The following is an 18,281-nucleotide window of genomic DNA, read 5'->3' on the forward strand; positions in this document are numbered from 1 at the left end:
GAGACTCATTCTTTTGGAGTTACCTTAGAAAGAAGCAGTTGCTTCTGTCACCACCACAAAAAAAAAAAAAAAAAAAAGAACACGGATATTTTTATATGTATCTGCTGTTCGTTATGTCTTTTAGGAAGTAATCGTTCAGCCTTTAATAACAGCTAGGGCTTCTGAGACTGCTTCAGTAAATCACTTAAGTGCGAACATGGGCTCGTCTCGTTGCCTGCTGGGCCTGCATTTTCCCAGCCCTAATGTCAAAGACACAGCGACAAAAAAAAAAAACAACATGGACTGTTTTCTTACTCTTGAAATACTGTCTCTCCCTCTGTGCTAGCACCTATTTTAACTTAATTCAAGCTTAGGCTGTATCATGAAAGATGCTTAGGAAGTTACATGGGATCGTGGGCTCCTGAACAGATTCCGCATCATATTCTCGTTTGTCATTAGAATTCCCCAGGCTGGGGCAGCCCGGGTGGCTCGGCGGTTCAGCGCCGCCTTCGGCCCAGGGCGTGACCCTGGAGACCGGGGATCGGATCCCGCGTCGGGCTCCCTGCCTGGAGCCTGCTTCTCCCTCTGCCTGTGTCTCTGCTTCTCTCTCTGTCCCTCATGAGTAAACAAAATCTTTAAAAAAAAAAAAAAGAAAGAAAGAAAGAATCCCCCAGGCTGGATGTTAGGGCTTAAGAGTTAATCTATCTCACTCACCACTTTATACTTCTAAGTGTCCTCCACCTGGCACTTCGTGTCCCCCGTCACCGGACTTTTGCACATAGGAGGCCTAGAGTGTTGCTCCGGTAATCCAGGCAGTCACAAAGTCCCTGCAGCTGCAAACTGTTAAAAGAGCTTCAGGTGGGGGCGTGAAGACCCGGACGGTTGTCAAGTAACCGAACTGCGAGCTCCTTGCGGCCCGGGACAGTCTTGACCAGCCCCTGCCTCAGTCCTGGTGCACAGAAGACCCCCGATCATGCTGAATCAACAGCCGACTCGGTGGGGACTATAACTTCAACCCTATTCTGCAGCCGGGTGCTACAGCAGGACAGCGAACTGCTGGTTCTGATCTCACGGAGGGTGTAATCCAACGCTACAATTTTCCAATTTTCTCTTACAACAAAAAAAGGGGGACGCCCGGGTGGCTCAGCGGCTGAGCGCCGGCTTCGGCCCAGGGCGAGATCCCGGAGTCCCGAGATCGAGTCCCGCGTCGGGCTCCCTGCAGGGAGCCTGCTTCTCCCTCTGCCTCGCTCTCTGGGTCTGTCATGAACAAGTAAATAAATCTTTAGAAAAAAAGGGGGGGGGATAATTGGGGTTATCTCTGCTTGCGGTTTCCAGGGGCTTCACCTGCACGCCGACCACAGCCACTCAGCTCTGGAGGCTGCGGCGCGACCTCCCGGCGGCGCCGCGGCCCCAGCTTCCGGCGCGCCCCGCGACTGCGCCGCCGCGACCCAGGAGGGGTCGCTGTTCCCGCGAGAGCCTCTGGAAAGGCTCCACCCCGCGGCGGGCGCCGGCTTCCTCCGCCCGAGGCCCCGCCCCCCATGGCGGATTACCGGCGCGTCAGTGTCCCGCACGCCCCCCGCGGCTGGCGCCGACGCTAACGCTCAGCTCCCAGCGCCTCGGGCTCGGCCGCCGCCCCCCAAACCCCCCCGCCCCCCCCGGGGCGCGCGGCCCGCCCCGAGGCCCTCGCTCGCTCTCCTCGCCCCACCCTCTCGCTTCCCCTTCGCGGAAACGACAGCTGCGGCGGCGGGCCTGGCGCCGCCTCCCTCCACCTACCACGTCTGCCCCCGCCACTCCCTCCCGGCGCCCCAGCCCGGCTGCCGCCCAGCATGAACATCATGGACTTCAACGTGAAGAAGCTGGCGGCCGACGCGGGCACCTTCCTCAGCCGCGCAGTGCAGGTACCGCGGCGGGCGGGGGCGGGGGGCGGGGGGAGGGGCGGCGGCGCTCTCCGCACCGGTTCCCCCGGGCGGGCGGGCGGGCCTGCGGCCGGAGGCCTGGGTGCTGGGTGCTGGGCGCGGCCTGCTTCCCCTCCGGGGCCCCGCGGCCGTCTTCCAGGCCCCCTCCCGCTCCACCGCCGCTTCTCCGGAAGCGAGGCCGGGTGGGGCCGGGGCCCGGAGCTCCCCCCGCGGCGCTCCCGCCCCGCGGCGCCGGCGCCGGTGCGAGGGCCCTTGGAGCCGCGCGCAGCGGCCGAGGGACGGACTTCCTCGCACCGCCCCCACCTTCCCTCAGGTCGGCCTCGCTCTCCCCGCCGCGTCCCAGAAGTCTCCTTTTCCGTCAGCCGCCCGTCTCCCTGACAGGACGGTCACCGGTGGGCGTCCCGCTCCGCCGAGGCCCCGGGAGGCCCGGCCTTCGGGGGTTCCCGCTCACGCTGAGAGTGGGAAGCAGCGGCGGCTGCCAGACGCGGAGAGGAGCCGGGGGTGGGGGTGGGGGTGTGGGGGGGGCCCCGTTGTCGCCAGTTCTGCGTTTCAGATGTAGCTCTCTGGCGGCGTTGCGCAGTCAGGGAGGCGTCCGCGCTGGGGACCCGGGGACGGTTTTCCCCCGTCGTCGCCCACATTATGCCGACTCCGTTAAATCTGTGAACAGACGCAGAATTTCACCACAACACGAGTTACAAGCCAGCCGGCGTTTTAAGGCAATGGCATAGTCCCGGCAGAACAACATTCTCCTCTGTGAAGAGAAAACAAAAACTAGTTTTCTGACAGGCCTACCAAAACAGATAACCGCGGTGTAAGTCACGCGTCCGGCGTTTACTACTCTGTCTCCTTTGCCCCCAGTTTTGTTGTTAGAGTTGCTCTTACAGTGCACTGTTCCTGGCGAAATAAATGAAGGAGGAGGAAAAAAGGGGGAGGGGGGGAATGGAAGAACTAGAGCGAGGTAATAGCTGCTTATGTTGTGGGGAAAAAACTGTCACACAGTTGCAAGGCATTTGACAGATTATCCTATCTAATTTTGCCAGATGTTGTGAGCTCCTATTATATATGAGGAGGCCGCCTCAGAGAGGTTAAGAAACTCGCTTAACTTGCACGGCTAGTAAGCTTGCTGTCTGGTGTGCTACTGGTTGCAGGCTGCTCCTCTCTTCCAGGGTAGGCTTTGCAGATAGAGAGTAGTAAGAATACAACAGGCTGGAGAGACCTTAAATATCGCCTGGTACTCGAATCTCAGCATTTCAGTCACATTGAAGCAAGTAGCGGTTAAGGCATGCGAAATTCCTTCTTGGTCTTGATTTCTAAATTCTGACATCTGCATAGTAAGTGATAGGCTAGCTCCCCTTTCTCCATGAAAATATAAGCTATGTTGTGAAGACATTGAGTGGAACGGTTAAAATAATTTCTTGATTTAAATTAACCTACTTTGAATAGCTCAGAGACGGAGGGCAAGAGAACGAGTGGTTGAAGGTCTGAAATGAATTTGATATATGAGACTTCATGTAACCTGAAAAGAGGCCCTTGGTGTTGTTTATTTCTGATTCCCAATGATTTTGTTTGCTGAGTGGAGATTTGACATTATGATGACACTGTTTTAAAGACAGGTCTGTTTTCAGGTACATAATCCACCGTTTAAATAGGACACGTGTACTAGAATTTGATTTAAATTGTTGGTAGCCTTTATTTAAAAAATCTAGCAAAGCTCTCAAAAGATGTAGTTCCTAGATGAATTTCAGTTACTCATAGTTTCACATTCTTTAGTTTTTAAAGTCTGTGCTAATCTGTTAGCTATCAAATAATTTTCACTATTAAATACTTCTATGCCTATACCGTGTCTGCCTGACACTACTATTTTGGACACTGGTGATAATACCAGTATATAAAATTAGCAAGACATCTGCACTCCTGGAGCTTACAATCAAACAGTAAATACATCAGATGATAGAGAAAAAAGGTCACAGGTGATAAGTTAATGGCGGGGGGGGGGGGGGGGGCGGGTGGTGGTGGCAGTTTTTGCCATCTTATTTAGACATAAGATTACGACAAGCCTTTCTAGTAGGATCAAATTCCAAGAGACCTCAAGGAAGTGATAGTTCAGTTTTTTGGAGGAAAAGCACTTTAGGCAGAAGGAAAAAGTCCAAATACTTTGAGGTTCTGGCGTACTAGGGACATCAGTTAGGGAGCTGTAGCCATAGCATAGGCAAAAGGTGATAGAACGTAGGTGAGAGAGATGATATCATAGAAGGTTCAGAATCTTTTCAGTATGGTTCCCAAATTGGCTGTAGGTTAGGAAGGAAAGATGAGTTAAGGATGACTGTAAGGTTTTGGCTTGAGCCATATACTGAGAAGGGATAGATTTCAGGAGGAACAGACTCCTTCAATATGTCTTTTTTATATTAAGTCTGTATCTGTTAGAAATAGTTTCTGAAATATTTATGTATAAACTATAGCATGTCTGAGGATTTCTTTAAATATTCCAGAAGAGAAAAAAGGGGACTAGTTGAAACATTGGCAGAATGTTGACAGTTTTGAAGTTGAGTTTCAATATACTATTACACTTTTGAATGTTTGACATTTTGCACAGTACTGGGGGCTTTTTTATTACGTAAGAAAAAAATTAATTCCAAAATGTAACACGTGAAATTTGGAATGTTGTGTGGTAATTTTCAACAAAAACACTATTTTGTCATTTTAGTATTTAGTCAATAATTGAATTCCCAGTCTAAATTGCATTGACATCCGTATAGTGTCAAGTGCCAAGTTTCATGCTAAGAATAGGGTAAGAGCTATGCCAGTTACTCATTATAAGCAATAAGAACAGAAGGAATGGAATTCAGCTTTCTCATTTCTAAATAATAATTTCTATTCAAATTAAATTATACCTTAAGGAATAGATCATTCTCTGGGTGACCGACTGCCATATCTTTTTTCATTCTACTTAAAAATTTTTAGGTTAGAAACTAAGCATTTTCTGTTTTAAAAAAGAAAAACTATTACACAAATGAGTTTCATCACTCTACTCTCATAACATCTGTTTATATGCCATGCAACTTTGAAAAAATGTTGAGGTAAAAATTATAATCAGTAAGAACATACATTCCTTAACACTCTGTTTGGATGTTTTTGTTATTCTTAACTCCCTCAAAATGATAGAATACAAAAGCATCAGGTAATTTGTCCTCCATAAGTTACTTTATTAGTGTCTTAAAAGCCATTTATTCTTACTATCTGTATTTTTGGTCCAGACGCCTGTGTTGAGCATTATATACTCCTTTCCTGCCTTGTCTTTTCTCTCATATATACTGTATTCCTATCAAATTATTTTTTTAATTTCCAAAATACATTGTACTTTTCTAACGCTAGACTTGACTGGTCTTACAGTCTCATCTTGAATGCCCTCCGACCCCTCCCTCTCTGTCTTTCCTTCCTTCCAGATAAAACTCCAAGCCCATCTCAGACCACAAGAGCTTGATGTGAATTCCTGTGTTATTTTTCAATTCCGTATGATCATGTGGCACTTTTCTTGGAATGAACTGTTATGTAAAGTCACTTAGAGCTGTAAAATTGTTACTATATGGCTTTCACATCTTTATATTAAGATTGTATGTCCTGAGGAATCAACTTTGTTTCTTCTTCCCCTCTCATGGTATCCAACATTGTTCTTTTAAAATTTTTTATATGATTTTAACCAGGCAGGGTATCTATATGAAAGATACTCTTTGAATCGTGTAGCATGTTAAATAATTTTGTTATTTTTATTAGTATTTTCTAACATTATGTCTGCTGAACTTGAAGTTGACTAATGCCAGTCTAAAAGATTAAACTATTCTCGGGCACCTGGATGGCTCAGTCGGTTAAGCGTCTGCCTTCCACTCGGGGTCCTGGGGATCAAGCCCCAAGTCTGGCTCTCTGCTCAGCGTGGAGCCTGTTTCTCCCGCTCCCTCTGCCTCCCTATCCCTCCCACTCCCCCTGCTTGTGCTTTCTAACAAATAAAATCTTTAAAAATAAATATTAAACTGTTTAATTCAACCTATATTTATTGAGTACCTCTTGGGTGCTTGGCACTGAAGTGCAAAGATGAATGAGACCTAGTTGTTGCCTTCAAAGACTTAGTAGTCCAGTCCCGGTTTGTCATAATTATTTCTTTTTCTTTGTAATAAATATCCATTTTGTGAAGTACTGTTCTGTTACTTCATTTGATAAATGTTTCAAGTGGACACATTTTTACTTGATATTGAAGCAAATCTGCTCAATGTCTTTAAAATAAGACCATATGCTTTCCAAAATAAAATATTTTCAACTGCAATTACTTAGTTTCTTTTTAATTTTCTAACATTTCCTCTGAACTAACTCCTGAAGTTATACAATGAACTTCATGAGTACGAGCTATTTTCTGAGGGAGAAAAGTCTTTAAAGTTTAGTTGCAAGCTTGGCTTTCATCCTCGATTTAATTTAGGGGAACAATGGTGTGTCTAAGCTGGAGAGGTAAAGATGAATATGATGCTGCCCTCCTGTTAGATCCTATCTGGATGGAATTCCTACTTGGCCAAACATTTGCCCAAGCCCTTTTGAAACCCTGTTTCCTTTATGGAATTTAAACTGCAGCAACTTCACCATTCTCTCAAATTCTAATAAATAAAACATGTCACATTTAAAGTCCGTACGTTTACTCATTATGTAAAAACTTTGCATATTTAGTGTTACCCTAAACTTCACATACTTGGGTGTTTTTGGTGTTAAATCTAGTAGACTACTAGATAGAAGATGGTTTGTTAACCTGACATTAAAATAATCACCTGTGAGCTTAGAATGGTAGTTCTCAGTCTTAGTTGCACTTAAAATTACCAGAGGAATCTTTACAGGCTGCACCCCAGTCTAGTTAAGTAGAATCCTTGGGCTTCGATTTAGCATCATTGTTTTTGAAAGCTCCCCCAGGTAATTCCAAAGAGCAGCCAAAATTGAGAATAAGTTGAGAAGGATCTACTTTACAGTCTACTAATACATTATAATCAGAATTCATGTCATTGTTTTCTCCTAGCAAGTTTAGATAACTTTTAAAATATTACTTCACCCAGTCAAAGAATTGATGAGAGTTCATACTAAAAAGATGTCTTTCATCTCAAAGCCTTTTTACCTATCCTTTTCTCTTTGGGGTAAAGCATGGTATGGAAAGGAGGCTCCCTTTTTCATACTGCAGGTTATATGCCTATCCTATAGTAAAGGAACACAGTGCCTGGCATGTATGGTGGCTGACACAAAGACCATCCTTTCCTTAAAACAATGTTTAGAGAAAATATGTAAAGAGAAAGGATATATAAAGAGAGGCTCTCTGTTCTCATGTCATTTTACTGCATTACTAATGAAATAATTATGAAAGAGTTATCAAATTATGTCTTGAAGAATGTTGGATTTGGATTTCTGTGACATTCTGACTTTCTTGTAGGTTTTCACAAAGGTTTTTATTAAAACTAGTAAACATTCATTAAAATGCTTAAAATCAACTGTTTTTTAACAGCTGTTATCAGGAGACTACAAACTTAGTAATGATTTTAGACTTAAATATGTTAAAGTTTTAAGAGTAAAATGTTAAATTTTTGGTAATTAGGAAAAGGATTTTTTTTTAGGAAAAGGATTTTTTTAAAGAAAAAAGGTCTTTTGTCTTTTTCAGAAGTGTACCATTATTATCATTTTATGTTTCTTAAGATCATAAAATCCTTGATGGCAAGAACCATGTCATGTGCTGATTATACATCTCACATTCGATAGAAGAAAATATATAACTCATAAATATTTTAACAATTTAAATTTTCTAAATTTAGTTGATACAACTCATCATTTTCTATAGCAGATGCTTTTCTAAATATGTTAGAGAAAAATATATTAGAGAAAAATGTATATATTAAATACATTGATACCTTAATGTGTCATACCTTCTGATTAATCATGGAAAAAACATTCTTACACCCCCCCCCCCACAGTAAAGTCTAGGGAGAATAAAATCATACCATGTCTTTTACAATTATATATTTAATAAAAAACATGTGATGATGATATTAGCAGTGTTTTTCTATACCCCAGTCTTTTTTTGCTCATTCTAGATAGGATAAAATTTACCCTTAATTTGATGATTATTGAAAATCATGTAGGAAGCCAAGGTGGACTAGAAGATCCAGCTGACCAGAGTCCTGTGAACAAAGACACAGGGGCAAGGAAGAACTGAAATATATTTGTATAACAGTAATAGAAAATGTTTCTTGAAAAAGTATTATACGGGAAGTCTTATAGCGTAATGAGACTGTGATTCAAACAGATGTGGAATTGAATCATGATACACCATAGGCAAAATGTTCATCACTAAAGTTTTGATTGTTACCTATGATTATAACGGGGTTTTTTGGGAGTATTTGATATAAAATTCACAGCTTAGTCTATGGCATTTTCCAATTTATACTAAGCCCTAACACTGTTAAAAATACAGAAATACAAAGTTATTATAAATGATATTGAGAAAAATGTTAAAAACAAATTAGAAGATAAAACAAGACCATATATAACATACTGGAATTCACATACAGAGATAGGTAGAGTAAAATTTTGAATAGCAACTGTTTTTACTCTCAGAAAATGCAAGTAAATACCAGATCTTACTACTGGTACTTCATACATCACTCAAGTGGGCTTTACTACAGAATTCCTGTTTTCTAAACTGGTTTTCTATAGTCAGACTTTTATCTCACTCAGGCTTAAGCATACTTTGGGTTTTGTTTTTTACCCTTCTTATCTAAAATACTAAAAACCTCCTAACATTTATAGGATCTTACATTTTACATTGTACGATTGCCCAGACTTTTTATAGGATCTTACATTTTGCATTGTACGATTGCCCAGACTTTTACAAAAATGAATTGTTGCAAATTCTCAGCTTTGCTCTGTTATACTTTCACACTCTTTTTACTAACAAAGTATTTAATGAAAGTTAAATGTAAGGTAGTATAATGAGAATTATAAAGAAAATATTAAATAAGCAAACAAGCCTTCTAACTTGAAGTTTGAAATATTTTATTTTCCAAATAATTAACTTTCTAATTGTTGGTTCTCTGAAATGTTATTGGGAGAAAACTTGCCCTGAAACTTGACTTGTGTTAGGTAAACTTTGTTTCTTTAGTTGCTATTTATAAACAGTTTTTAGTAATTTCTAGCCTGTACCTTTAATTCCAGTGTTTCTAAAACATCTGTTAGATAAAGCTTAGCATGATTTTATGAAGAAAATATGCCTGTAAGTTTATATTGTTTAGATGTTTTTCATTTGGCTCTCCTATAATAGCAACCATGTCTTCTAGTTCTTAGCAGAATGCCTTATACAAAAACCTACTAAATATTGATTTTTAAGTTATAAATCTATTAATTGTTGTTTTAATCTGTTCTTGGTTAAATATAAGTTAAGGGCATCTATAAAAAATTAATATATATAAAAGTGGTGCTAATGTGACTGGAAGATAAGTCATCAGAGAACTCTGTAACCTTCCCTTAGATCTTTATATGCCTCATTTCTTAGAGTTTGCTCTCAGGTCAATCGTTACCTGCTCAGAGTAGCTATTTCTCTAACCACCCATATCTCACACGCCTCAAACTCCTGTTTCCCCTTTCCAGGCCCACATTGCATATCCCTCTCCCCTTGAAGCCTTCCCTGATTCTCCTGTTTCCCCCTCTTCCTGAAGAATGAATTCTTCCTTCCTCTATCCTCAAATTAATTAATTTGTTCAGTTAATTGTTCAGTCACTCACTCAAGAAATAATAGGAGCACCTTACGTCAGTCCTCTGTCCACTGTCTTTTTTTGTGTCCTTATTATCAAATTATTGTTTGCCCCCATTAAAATGTAAGCTTCCTAAGACCAGAAACCTGTCTGGTTTGGGGGGGGGGTTGGTGTTTTGTTTTGTTTTGTTTTTTTTCCCTGCTGAACGTCACCTTGTGCTTAAACTAGTGCCTGGCACATATGAAGGTGCTTAATATTTGTTGAAGGAATGAATGGAATAAAAAAAATACTTATACTTTTGTGTTTAAAGATTTATTTATTCATGAGACACACAGAGAGAGGCAGAGACATAGGCAGAGGGAGAAGCAGGATCCTCTCAGGGATCCTGATATGGGACTCGAACCCGAGACTCTGAGATCATGCCCTGGCCCAAAGGCAGATGCTCAACTGCTGAGCCACCCAGGCATTCCCTCCTTTCTTATTAAGGTGCTAAAAGTTAGGTTTTTTTCTCTGCTGGTAGATCATCCTTTATAGGTGATGTTCACCTGAGTGTATTCCCCCTTTTCTTTTCCTTCTGTTGATTGCTTAACCATTAGAGGTAGACCTTGAACTTGTAAAATCCTAATCTATCCCTCTATAGAAGGTCTGTAGCCTCTAATCTTCAGGGATATGTAGAGAATACCATAGTTCTTTCTTAAGAGTGAAATTGAAGTAGTTACCTAATTGACCTTGGCATCAGGATTTTGATCTTTTGCCTAGGGCATCTCCTATTCCTATCCTCAGTTACAGTACACTGCAAGATTGTGGGCTTAGGCAATAGCTTTGGAACTACTCTTCTCCATTCCACCCACTGGGTCAGGGCTTGGCCACAGGCCAGTCTCAAAAAGACCTAAGGCTTTACAAAAGCTATTGAAACTTTTATTTCTAGGCCCTGAACAAGACTTTCAGTGGGGGGGTGTAACCAAACTCTTAAGAACAACATTCTAGAGGACTTTTTAGCTAAAGATGTTAACATAATCAGCAGAAAGTAATAGACCAATAAGAAGAATGCTAAAAAGAAACATAAAACTCAGAAAAATGGAGCAGCAGAATATATTTTAAGAAATGAAAGGGGGGGGGGGAACTAGATAAACATATTCTTTTAGCCAGAAGTGAGTCATGACTAATGAGTGTAGAATTAGTGCTAGAGTTCTATGCCTGTGTTACGATGCGAAAAAGCCACATATTCCAGAGGAAAAATATACATGATAAACAGCCTGAGTCATCACTTCTAATATTTAAAGTTTTCAAAGTCTCCATAAAATCTACATGGAATTCTTTTTACTTCCTTGTTCTTATATGGGCAGTGCTGCCTTTCCTCAAAAACCAACACACTCAAGATAATAAGAATGGATATGTTGAGTATATTTAACTACGTATTACAATCTTTAAAGTTCCCCTCTATAATATGAATAGGATATGTTCTAAAAGTTAGTCTATAAAACATATCCTGAAGAAACAAATGATAGTTTCCCAGTTTCCCAGAACATCCCATAAAGGCCTATCTAGGTGTCATTAAAGTGCCATTAATACAAAGCCACATTAAACATAAGCAACTCTTTTTAAATTCAAAATAATAATTACCAGGTACTAAGAAAAAGTCGTTTACATACATGCCCTTAATTCTCAAAACACTGTACAATATGTATCGTCTCTCTTTAATGATAGAAAATACCTTTAAAAAAATACTCAAAAGCCTGCTCATGTCATACGTCATAGTGGAGTCAGGATTTGAATTCAGCACCAACTGATTCAAAGTTCTTACTCCTTACCACTAAGCTATCCTACCTTTGTATGTAAAAATATATACTTTATATACTACATAGTATGCTAAATTTTCTATAGAGTTCACACCATCCATTTTAGCAGAATTAAGAGAAGGTCAACATAAGTACCACAGATAAATTTCCATAGGGGCAAAGAAAAAAAAAAAACATTCAATACAATGGTTTACAGTTATTTTTATACTCGGGATTGTCTGGATTTTAGTTTTTAATTATTTGTATAGGTTCCTAAAAATGTATTTGAGGTATACTTAATTTTTTTTATAATTAATAACAGTTCACAGAAGAAAAGCTTGGCCAGGCAGAGAAGACAGAATTGGATGCTCACTTAGAGAACCTTCTTAGCAAAGCTGAATGTACCAAAATATGGACAGAAAAAATAATGAAACAAACTGAAGTGTTATTGCAGCCAAATCCAAGTAAGAAACTTTTTACATTTTCTGCCTTACTGACTAATCTGATTAAAATGTAGTGGCTTTTTTTTATGTTAAAAAAAGAAAAACAGGTTTTGATGGCTGTTAGAAAGCAGCCTTTTGGTTTATGGTTTTAGGGTGTTTGGGGTGTGGGTGTGCATGTGTGTGTGTGTGTGCACTTTTGGCAAAGAAGAGGGTGATAAACACCTCTTTGTATATCCTCTAACAAATTGGCTAATAGTTTTTCATGCCTTTGTAGAATCCTCTTGAAAACTCCATTTCAGGGAACGGCTTTTGTTTTTGAGAGAAAGAGAGAGTATGCTAGTGCCCCCTCCACCACCCCCTCCCCCAGAAGGAGAGGGAGAGAGAATCCTAAACTCAGTTTGGAGCCCAACTCAAGACCCAATCTCCGGAAACTAAGATCATGACCTCAGCCGAAGTCAGGAGTTAGCATTTAACAGACTGAACCACCCAGGTGCCCTAGGAGTGACTTAATTTTAAGAGTTAAGTGCTATGAGAATAAATTAATCTTCCTTTTTTTTACAGGGGAGAATTATCCCTAAATAATTAAGGGAAAATTATATGGAAACTCACATTTACCAATTATTTATGTTTATATTAAATTTTATATTTTTACATAAATTATTCCATTTGATTTTCAGACCACTCTAAGGTTTTTGAGATCACTCATCTCACTAATTTATCAAGTACGGTACACAACAATTGTTTATTACTTGCAAATCACAAGTTAGCATTTTATAGTGTAGCATAGCTAATTAGAAGTGGAAATTGAGTTAGAGTCTGTTGCATCCACAGTCTTTTCACTATGAGCTTTACACACCAAAACTGAAGAACAAAGACTGCAAATGGTTTCCTTCCTATTTTCCCCAGTGTTGTGAGCATGTTGTAAAATGCCATAAGCTTACTTTTAGATACTAATTTAAGTTCCAAGCTTTAAACTTTGTTGCTGTTCTACGACGAACCTGAAGCATTATGTAAAATATTAGTAATTCTGTACCATTTTAATTAAGTCATGGTAACCTTTTGAAATAGGCCTTTTACACTTTGAGTGAGGCCTGTTGTCTTTGGATACCATGTGGTATTTCTTACTTAATGTAAAGCTACAAATTACATACCAGGGCACCTTAAAAAAAGTAGTAGACATTTTTCCTTATGTTCCTTGCTCTGTCCAGAATTCTTCACATGAGTAGTCTGTCCTACATGTATTTTTGAATAGCAGACAAACTCATACACAATTGGTAAGCAGAGGAATTTCATTAGTACAAAGTTACAATGGGTCATATAAATACAATTTTAGGTAAGTGTGTTAAGTCTGAAGTAGTAAATAATTGAATTTTTTGTTTGTGCTCGGATTATAAAGTTACATAGATTATGAGTGGTCAGGCCCAAACCTCTTTCCTGTAAGCCCTGTTATTTTTAGGATATGATTTTCCAGAACCTAGGGTTTTTCAGGAATATATATTACATTATAGCAGCATTAGCCACATGTTTTTTAAGATTTTATATGGTCTATTGAACATTCACTTAAAGTATGCCAGATATTTTATTAACTGAATGAAGTCAGCATAGATTCAACTTTAAACTTTTGACCAAATAGGTAGAAATGCAAAGCTAAGTCTCAGTCAGAAATGCAAAGCTAAGTCTCAGTCAGAAAATGAAATTCTGAAATGTAGTTTAACCTCTTTTAAATGGTTGGTTATGTTTTGAACTGACTCATTTTGGTTTTAACTAATTTAAAGGTTTTAAAATTCCTGCTTAAAAACTTCTTATGCTGCTCCAGAGTCTACCACAAAACTGAGTGTTATTCCAACAACCTATTTTATGTATTATAATAAATGCTTATGCTGACTCATCAAGTGTTTGTGTTATTCGGTCAGCTCACTTTTTTAAGTTTTCAGTGCACAGTATAAAACTTCCACTTGTAGAGGAATTATCTGAGATGCTTAGAGGAACCTATTTTTTTTTTAGCTTCTCTTTCTATTGTAAATTTGATTTATAGTTAATCATTATTTCTGGAAACTGACTTTAATCTCATTTGTCTCTGAAATACTTCACTATTAGGCAGCAGTGTGTGAATATTTTGTATATTACACTAAATAACATTTATTCAGATTTTACTGGTTTTTTTTCCTTTCCAAGTAAACTAGTGTTCTTCTATTGCTTTTAACCTATCTCCTGTTTTAACTTTATTTTTACTGGTGAAATCTTTTGAGTGAATACATACTGAGAGATTTCTATATATCTTGTATTTTAAACAAAATCCAATTAAGCCAAGACATCATGTTGCTGTTTTCTGTCTGTGACTGTTCCAGGCCTAGGTTCTATTCCTTAAATTCCCATGCCTATATTTAGACTCTAGGAAGGAGAGAAAGCATGTGAGCAAGCAAAAGCATGGTAAAAGTTTTAGAAGTGTGTGACTCTTTGGTTCTAATACATAATTTATAGCCATATTTTCAAAGCTGGAAATCCCTGGTTTTGAAATTGAAATGAACATATGTTCAAAGTTAAAAAATCAGACTGTATGAATGGGGTAAAGGTAGCTCACTTAGATAACTAAGTGAATACCAGCACTTTTAAAATCCCATAGAATACTCATCATATCATAGTTTTACTTTAAGTAAATATTTTTGTGCCAAAATATGTTACCAAATTTCTGAAATTTCTTAGAGCTATATAATATTCTAACATAAAAATTAAAAATCATGTATTAAGATATATATACTTTAAAAAGCATGCTAATTTCATGTTTATTTTACAGGGTGGTAAATGGGTAGTAGGGAAAAAAAGACAATTTTTTAAACAGTTGTGCTTTTTTGAAATCATTGATAATTTTAAACCTTTCTCCTAGATGCCAGGATAGAAGAGTTTGTTTATGAGAAACTGGATAGAAAAGCTCCAAGTCGTATAAACAACCCAGAACTTTTGGGACAATATATGATTGATGCAGGGACTGAATTTGGCCCAGGAACAGCTTATGGTAAGCAAAAGGCAAAAAGATCTACTAAAAAGTACCTTTACTTTTAGATTTTTACTACTTAGAGACATCATTAACCTAATGATTTACCTAATATTAGTAGAATACATTTTAACTTCAAATTTTTTATGTTTAAATTTTGGATAAAGTGAGAAATACAGGTCACCAGGAAATATGAAGAGTTCAGTTTAATACCTAATATATTTAAGTATATATTATTAGAATTCACATTTATCTGTTCAGATCTAAAATGTTAAATGAATTCTTCACTTGTACTCCCATTGAATCTTGCAATCTCTGTTATAGTACTTTCGATATATTGTAATTTTTTTTTACATATGTCTCCTCTAGATGATTTTTTTAAAAGCTTTCTTGAGGGCTTATTTATTTTTATAATGAAATGCCTGGCTCATAGTATTTGAGCACACCACTCGTGCTTTCATTACACAATAATGTTAGAACCACAGAAATGTTAACAGTGGTATCTTTGTATATCTGGATTACATTTCATTCCTATTTTCCTCACATAATTCATATTTTCTATTATCATGTTTTATAGTTATGCCAGCTTCGTAGTTGCTGTGTTGACTTTTTAAATGTATTACTCTGAAGCCTTATTATCCCTCAAATCTAATTTTCTCAGACTATAAGACAATTTCAGATTTCTGTAACTTCTTTTCCTATCGTTCCTGGCTAATAATTCTCTTTTTTAAGACTTCTGTAAGAAATTGTTCCTTTTGTGGGTATGAAATGGTAGATAAATGATTTTCTACATACATTACTGATTTATAAAATAGTTCATAAATTCTGGAAGAAAATGAACTTAAAGTTTTAATAGTTAACGTTATGTCAGAAGGAACTAACCTGCATATCGTATAATGAATGACCTTAATCCGTTGACTAACTGTTGGATGTACAAATAAAACTTCTACATTGTGGTCTTCAAAAGGTACTTCTTTCAGAAATCTGAAAATGCTTAAAATTTCTATAGTTTTTTTTTTCTAAATTTTAACTATTAATTTTAGAAAAATTTTATACGTTAGACAGGTTTTTTGGTGCCTACTTGTGCCAGAAGCAGTTAGATGCTGGAGGTCATAAAGGTACATGAAAGATACCCAGCCCTTTTTCTTCACCAAGCTGAAGGCCTGGTGGAGCACGAACATTCAAAAGCCTTCTAAATTTTTTCCTTTTTTACTATGTTTTTAATCTGTTTTCATTTGTAGTAATTCTATTGACTGTACCCTGATTATTGGAATTGGGCTTTGTGAATCTATTTATTAATAACTGATAATAGCTAACAATCGAATATTTCAAGCATTGGTCTAAACACTACATATGTATTATTTCCATGAATCTTCACTTATATCCAACTTTATAATATAAATTCTGTGATCTCCACTTTGAAGACAAGGAAACTGAGTCTTAGATTACATAATTCATCTCTGATCATACAGCTAGTAATTCAGATTGAGATCTGTATCCAGACATGAAGCTCTTAACGACTATACTATCTTCCCTGCCAATCAGATCTAATCTCATCCTAACATAGAAGAATTAAGATGCAGAGTTAAAGCTTATTAGAGGTAGAAGTAGATAGAACCTTGGTCTTGTGATTGTTTTTCTTTTTGCTCTATTTTCCACTGTACTTGTCTTATTTAAACATTAAGGTATACCTGTTGCAAAACATGGATTTTTCTTTAACTTAAGATGCAAATTTACAATATTATTTAAAGATTCTTGAGGCCCCTGCATAATACAGAAATAAATTTTGACTTGATCTACTTATGAAACTAGTTTAAGCATTATGCTTTTCTAAACATATCTCCACTGTTTGAGCTGTGATTATAAATTTTTAGTGTATTCTCTTTTTTCCATTTATTGAATTGGTACAGTTAACTATGATAAGGACTTCATGGAACCTCTGTCATTTTCATTTTAGATATTTATAGTCTTAAATTTACTTTTAAAATAAAACTAACAACAGTTTATTCTCTTTGATTTTTTAAGTAAACAAGTGACAACTAACTTTAAAGCAGATCAGATTGCTGATTTTACTTTCTGACATTACCAGAAAATGGTAAAAAAAAATAAAAAAGAAAAAAAAACCCACCACTTTTTTCCTTTGCAGGTAATGCCCTTATTAAATGTGGAGAAACACAAAAACGAATTGGAACAGCAGACAGAGAGCTGATACAAACATCAGCTTTAAATTTTCTCACTCCTTTAAGAAACTTTATAGAAGGAGATTACAAAACAATTGCTGTGAGTTGGAAAATGTTCCCTTTTTTTTTTTTTAAGTAAAATAATTTATAGATATAATTACACTTTTTAATGAGTGATTTGCCCTTTAACTGACCGTGTAGGTGTAGTAGATTAGAAATTTAATCTAGCTAGTTTCATATTCAACAGAACACAAAACTAACCAAAGTAAAGAACTATTGAAGCTATATACTCCCTTTTTGGGCCCTGCAGTGTTACTGAGATTACTTTACATCAATTCTTGTTCATTACTAGCACTAAGATTTGTAGAGAATTTCCTGGAATTATTATGAAAATATGGCACAAAAATCTCTATAGTTATAGCAATATAGCTATTCATTTAAACTGGAAGCCAGAAACTTAATTACTATATTTCTGGCTGTTCAACTTCCTGTTGTTTGCATCCCTAGGAGTCTGTTATCATCTCTTCACACAGCTGTTTTATTGCTGAAGAAATAAATATAACTTTCTCAAGCCTAATAATTACTTTTTAGTGTGTGTTTTTTTTCTTTTTAAGCATTCGAGTGGAGATCTGGGTATTTTTTTTCCTTATATGCTTGCAAGATTGTTCTTAATCAAAAAACTACTTTAAACTTTAAATTGCAGATTTCTTATTACAAAATATTCTAGAAACTCAGTGTGTTTACAAGGAATTTGTCTCTGAGTAAAAAGTATTTTGCCTCAGAAAAAGGAAAAACCACCAAGTTAAATTATGACTTAAAAGATATTAGACTGTAGGATGAAATATATATGAAATCTGAGAATTAATAAAGGAAGCCGTGAATTTTTATAAACTTACCTATTATTTTGAAGTTCCCGTGAGTAATTCTAAGATGCCATGCTAATGTTTATTCATTATTTATTCTATAAATTTGAAATTCCCTTTTGGAGTAGAGTTGTTTTCAGTGCAATGGCACATGAAAGGAGCCTGCCAGTCCTTGAGGTAATCACTTGGGTATCAAGGAACTTTGACCTAGGCCCATATCTCCTTTACCATAGGCACATAGATAATCTGTTTGAAACACTTTACCAACCTGGGCACTACTGACATTTTGGGTCAAATAGTTCTTTGTTGTAGAAGCTATACTGCATTTTAGGATATTTAGCAGCATCCTGGCTTCTACCCAGTAACC

The 18,281-nt window shown here is 37.8% G+C and overlaps 1 protein-coding gene and 1 long non-coding RNA gene across 12 annotated transcripts in view; one reads left to right on the forward strand and one right to left on the reverse strand.

The window, feature by feature from the left end:
* LOC144318381 (uncharacterized) overlaps nucleotides 1-1,443 on the reverse strand; it is an 89,996-nt gene extending 88,553 nt beyond the window's left edge. For 2 of the 4 annotated variants that reach the window (XR_013384259.1, XR_013384258.1), the window contains exon 1: nucleotides 694-1,442. This is a non-coding gene — a long non-coding RNA (uncharacterized LOC144318381). Of the gene's footprint in view, nucleotides 1-693 lie in introns of all 4 variants that reach the window. The other 2 variants (XR_013384255.1, XR_013384256.1) reach the window with 2 other exon arrangements.
* A 245-nt stretch (nucleotides 1,444-1,688) lies between these two features.
* SH3GLB1 (SH3 domain containing GRB2 like, endophilin B1) overlaps nucleotides 1,689-18,281 on the forward strand; it is a 62,976-nt gene continuing 46,383 nt past the window's right edge. For 2 of the 8 annotated variants that reach the window (XR_013384254.1, XR_013384253.1), the window contains exons 1-4: nucleotides 1,689-1,877; nucleotides 11,759-11,900; nucleotides 14,764-14,892; nucleotides 17,018-17,151. Coding sequence is in view for 6 of the 8 variants with exons in the window: in XM_077905310.1 (XP_077761436.1) it covers nucleotides 1,806-1,877; nucleotides 11,759-11,900; nucleotides 14,764-14,892; nucleotides 17,018-17,151 (477 nt within the window). In the remaining 2 variants the exon portion in view is untranslated. Of the gene's footprint in view, nucleotides 1,878-2,440; nucleotides 2,707-8,119; nucleotides 8,142-11,758; nucleotides 11,901-14,763; nucleotides 14,893-17,017; nucleotides 17,152-18,281 lie in introns of those variants that run through there. The other 6 variants (XM_077905310.1, XM_077905311.1, XM_077905312.1 and 3 more) reach the window with 5 other exon arrangements.

This window comes from Canis aureus, chromosome 8 (assembly GCF_053574225.1).
Source record: "Canis aureus isolate CA01 chromosome 8, VMU_Caureus_v.1.0, whole genome shotgun sequence".
Classification (NCBI taxonomy): Eukaryota; Metazoa; Chordata; class Mammalia; order Carnivora; family Canidae; genus Canis; species Canis aureus.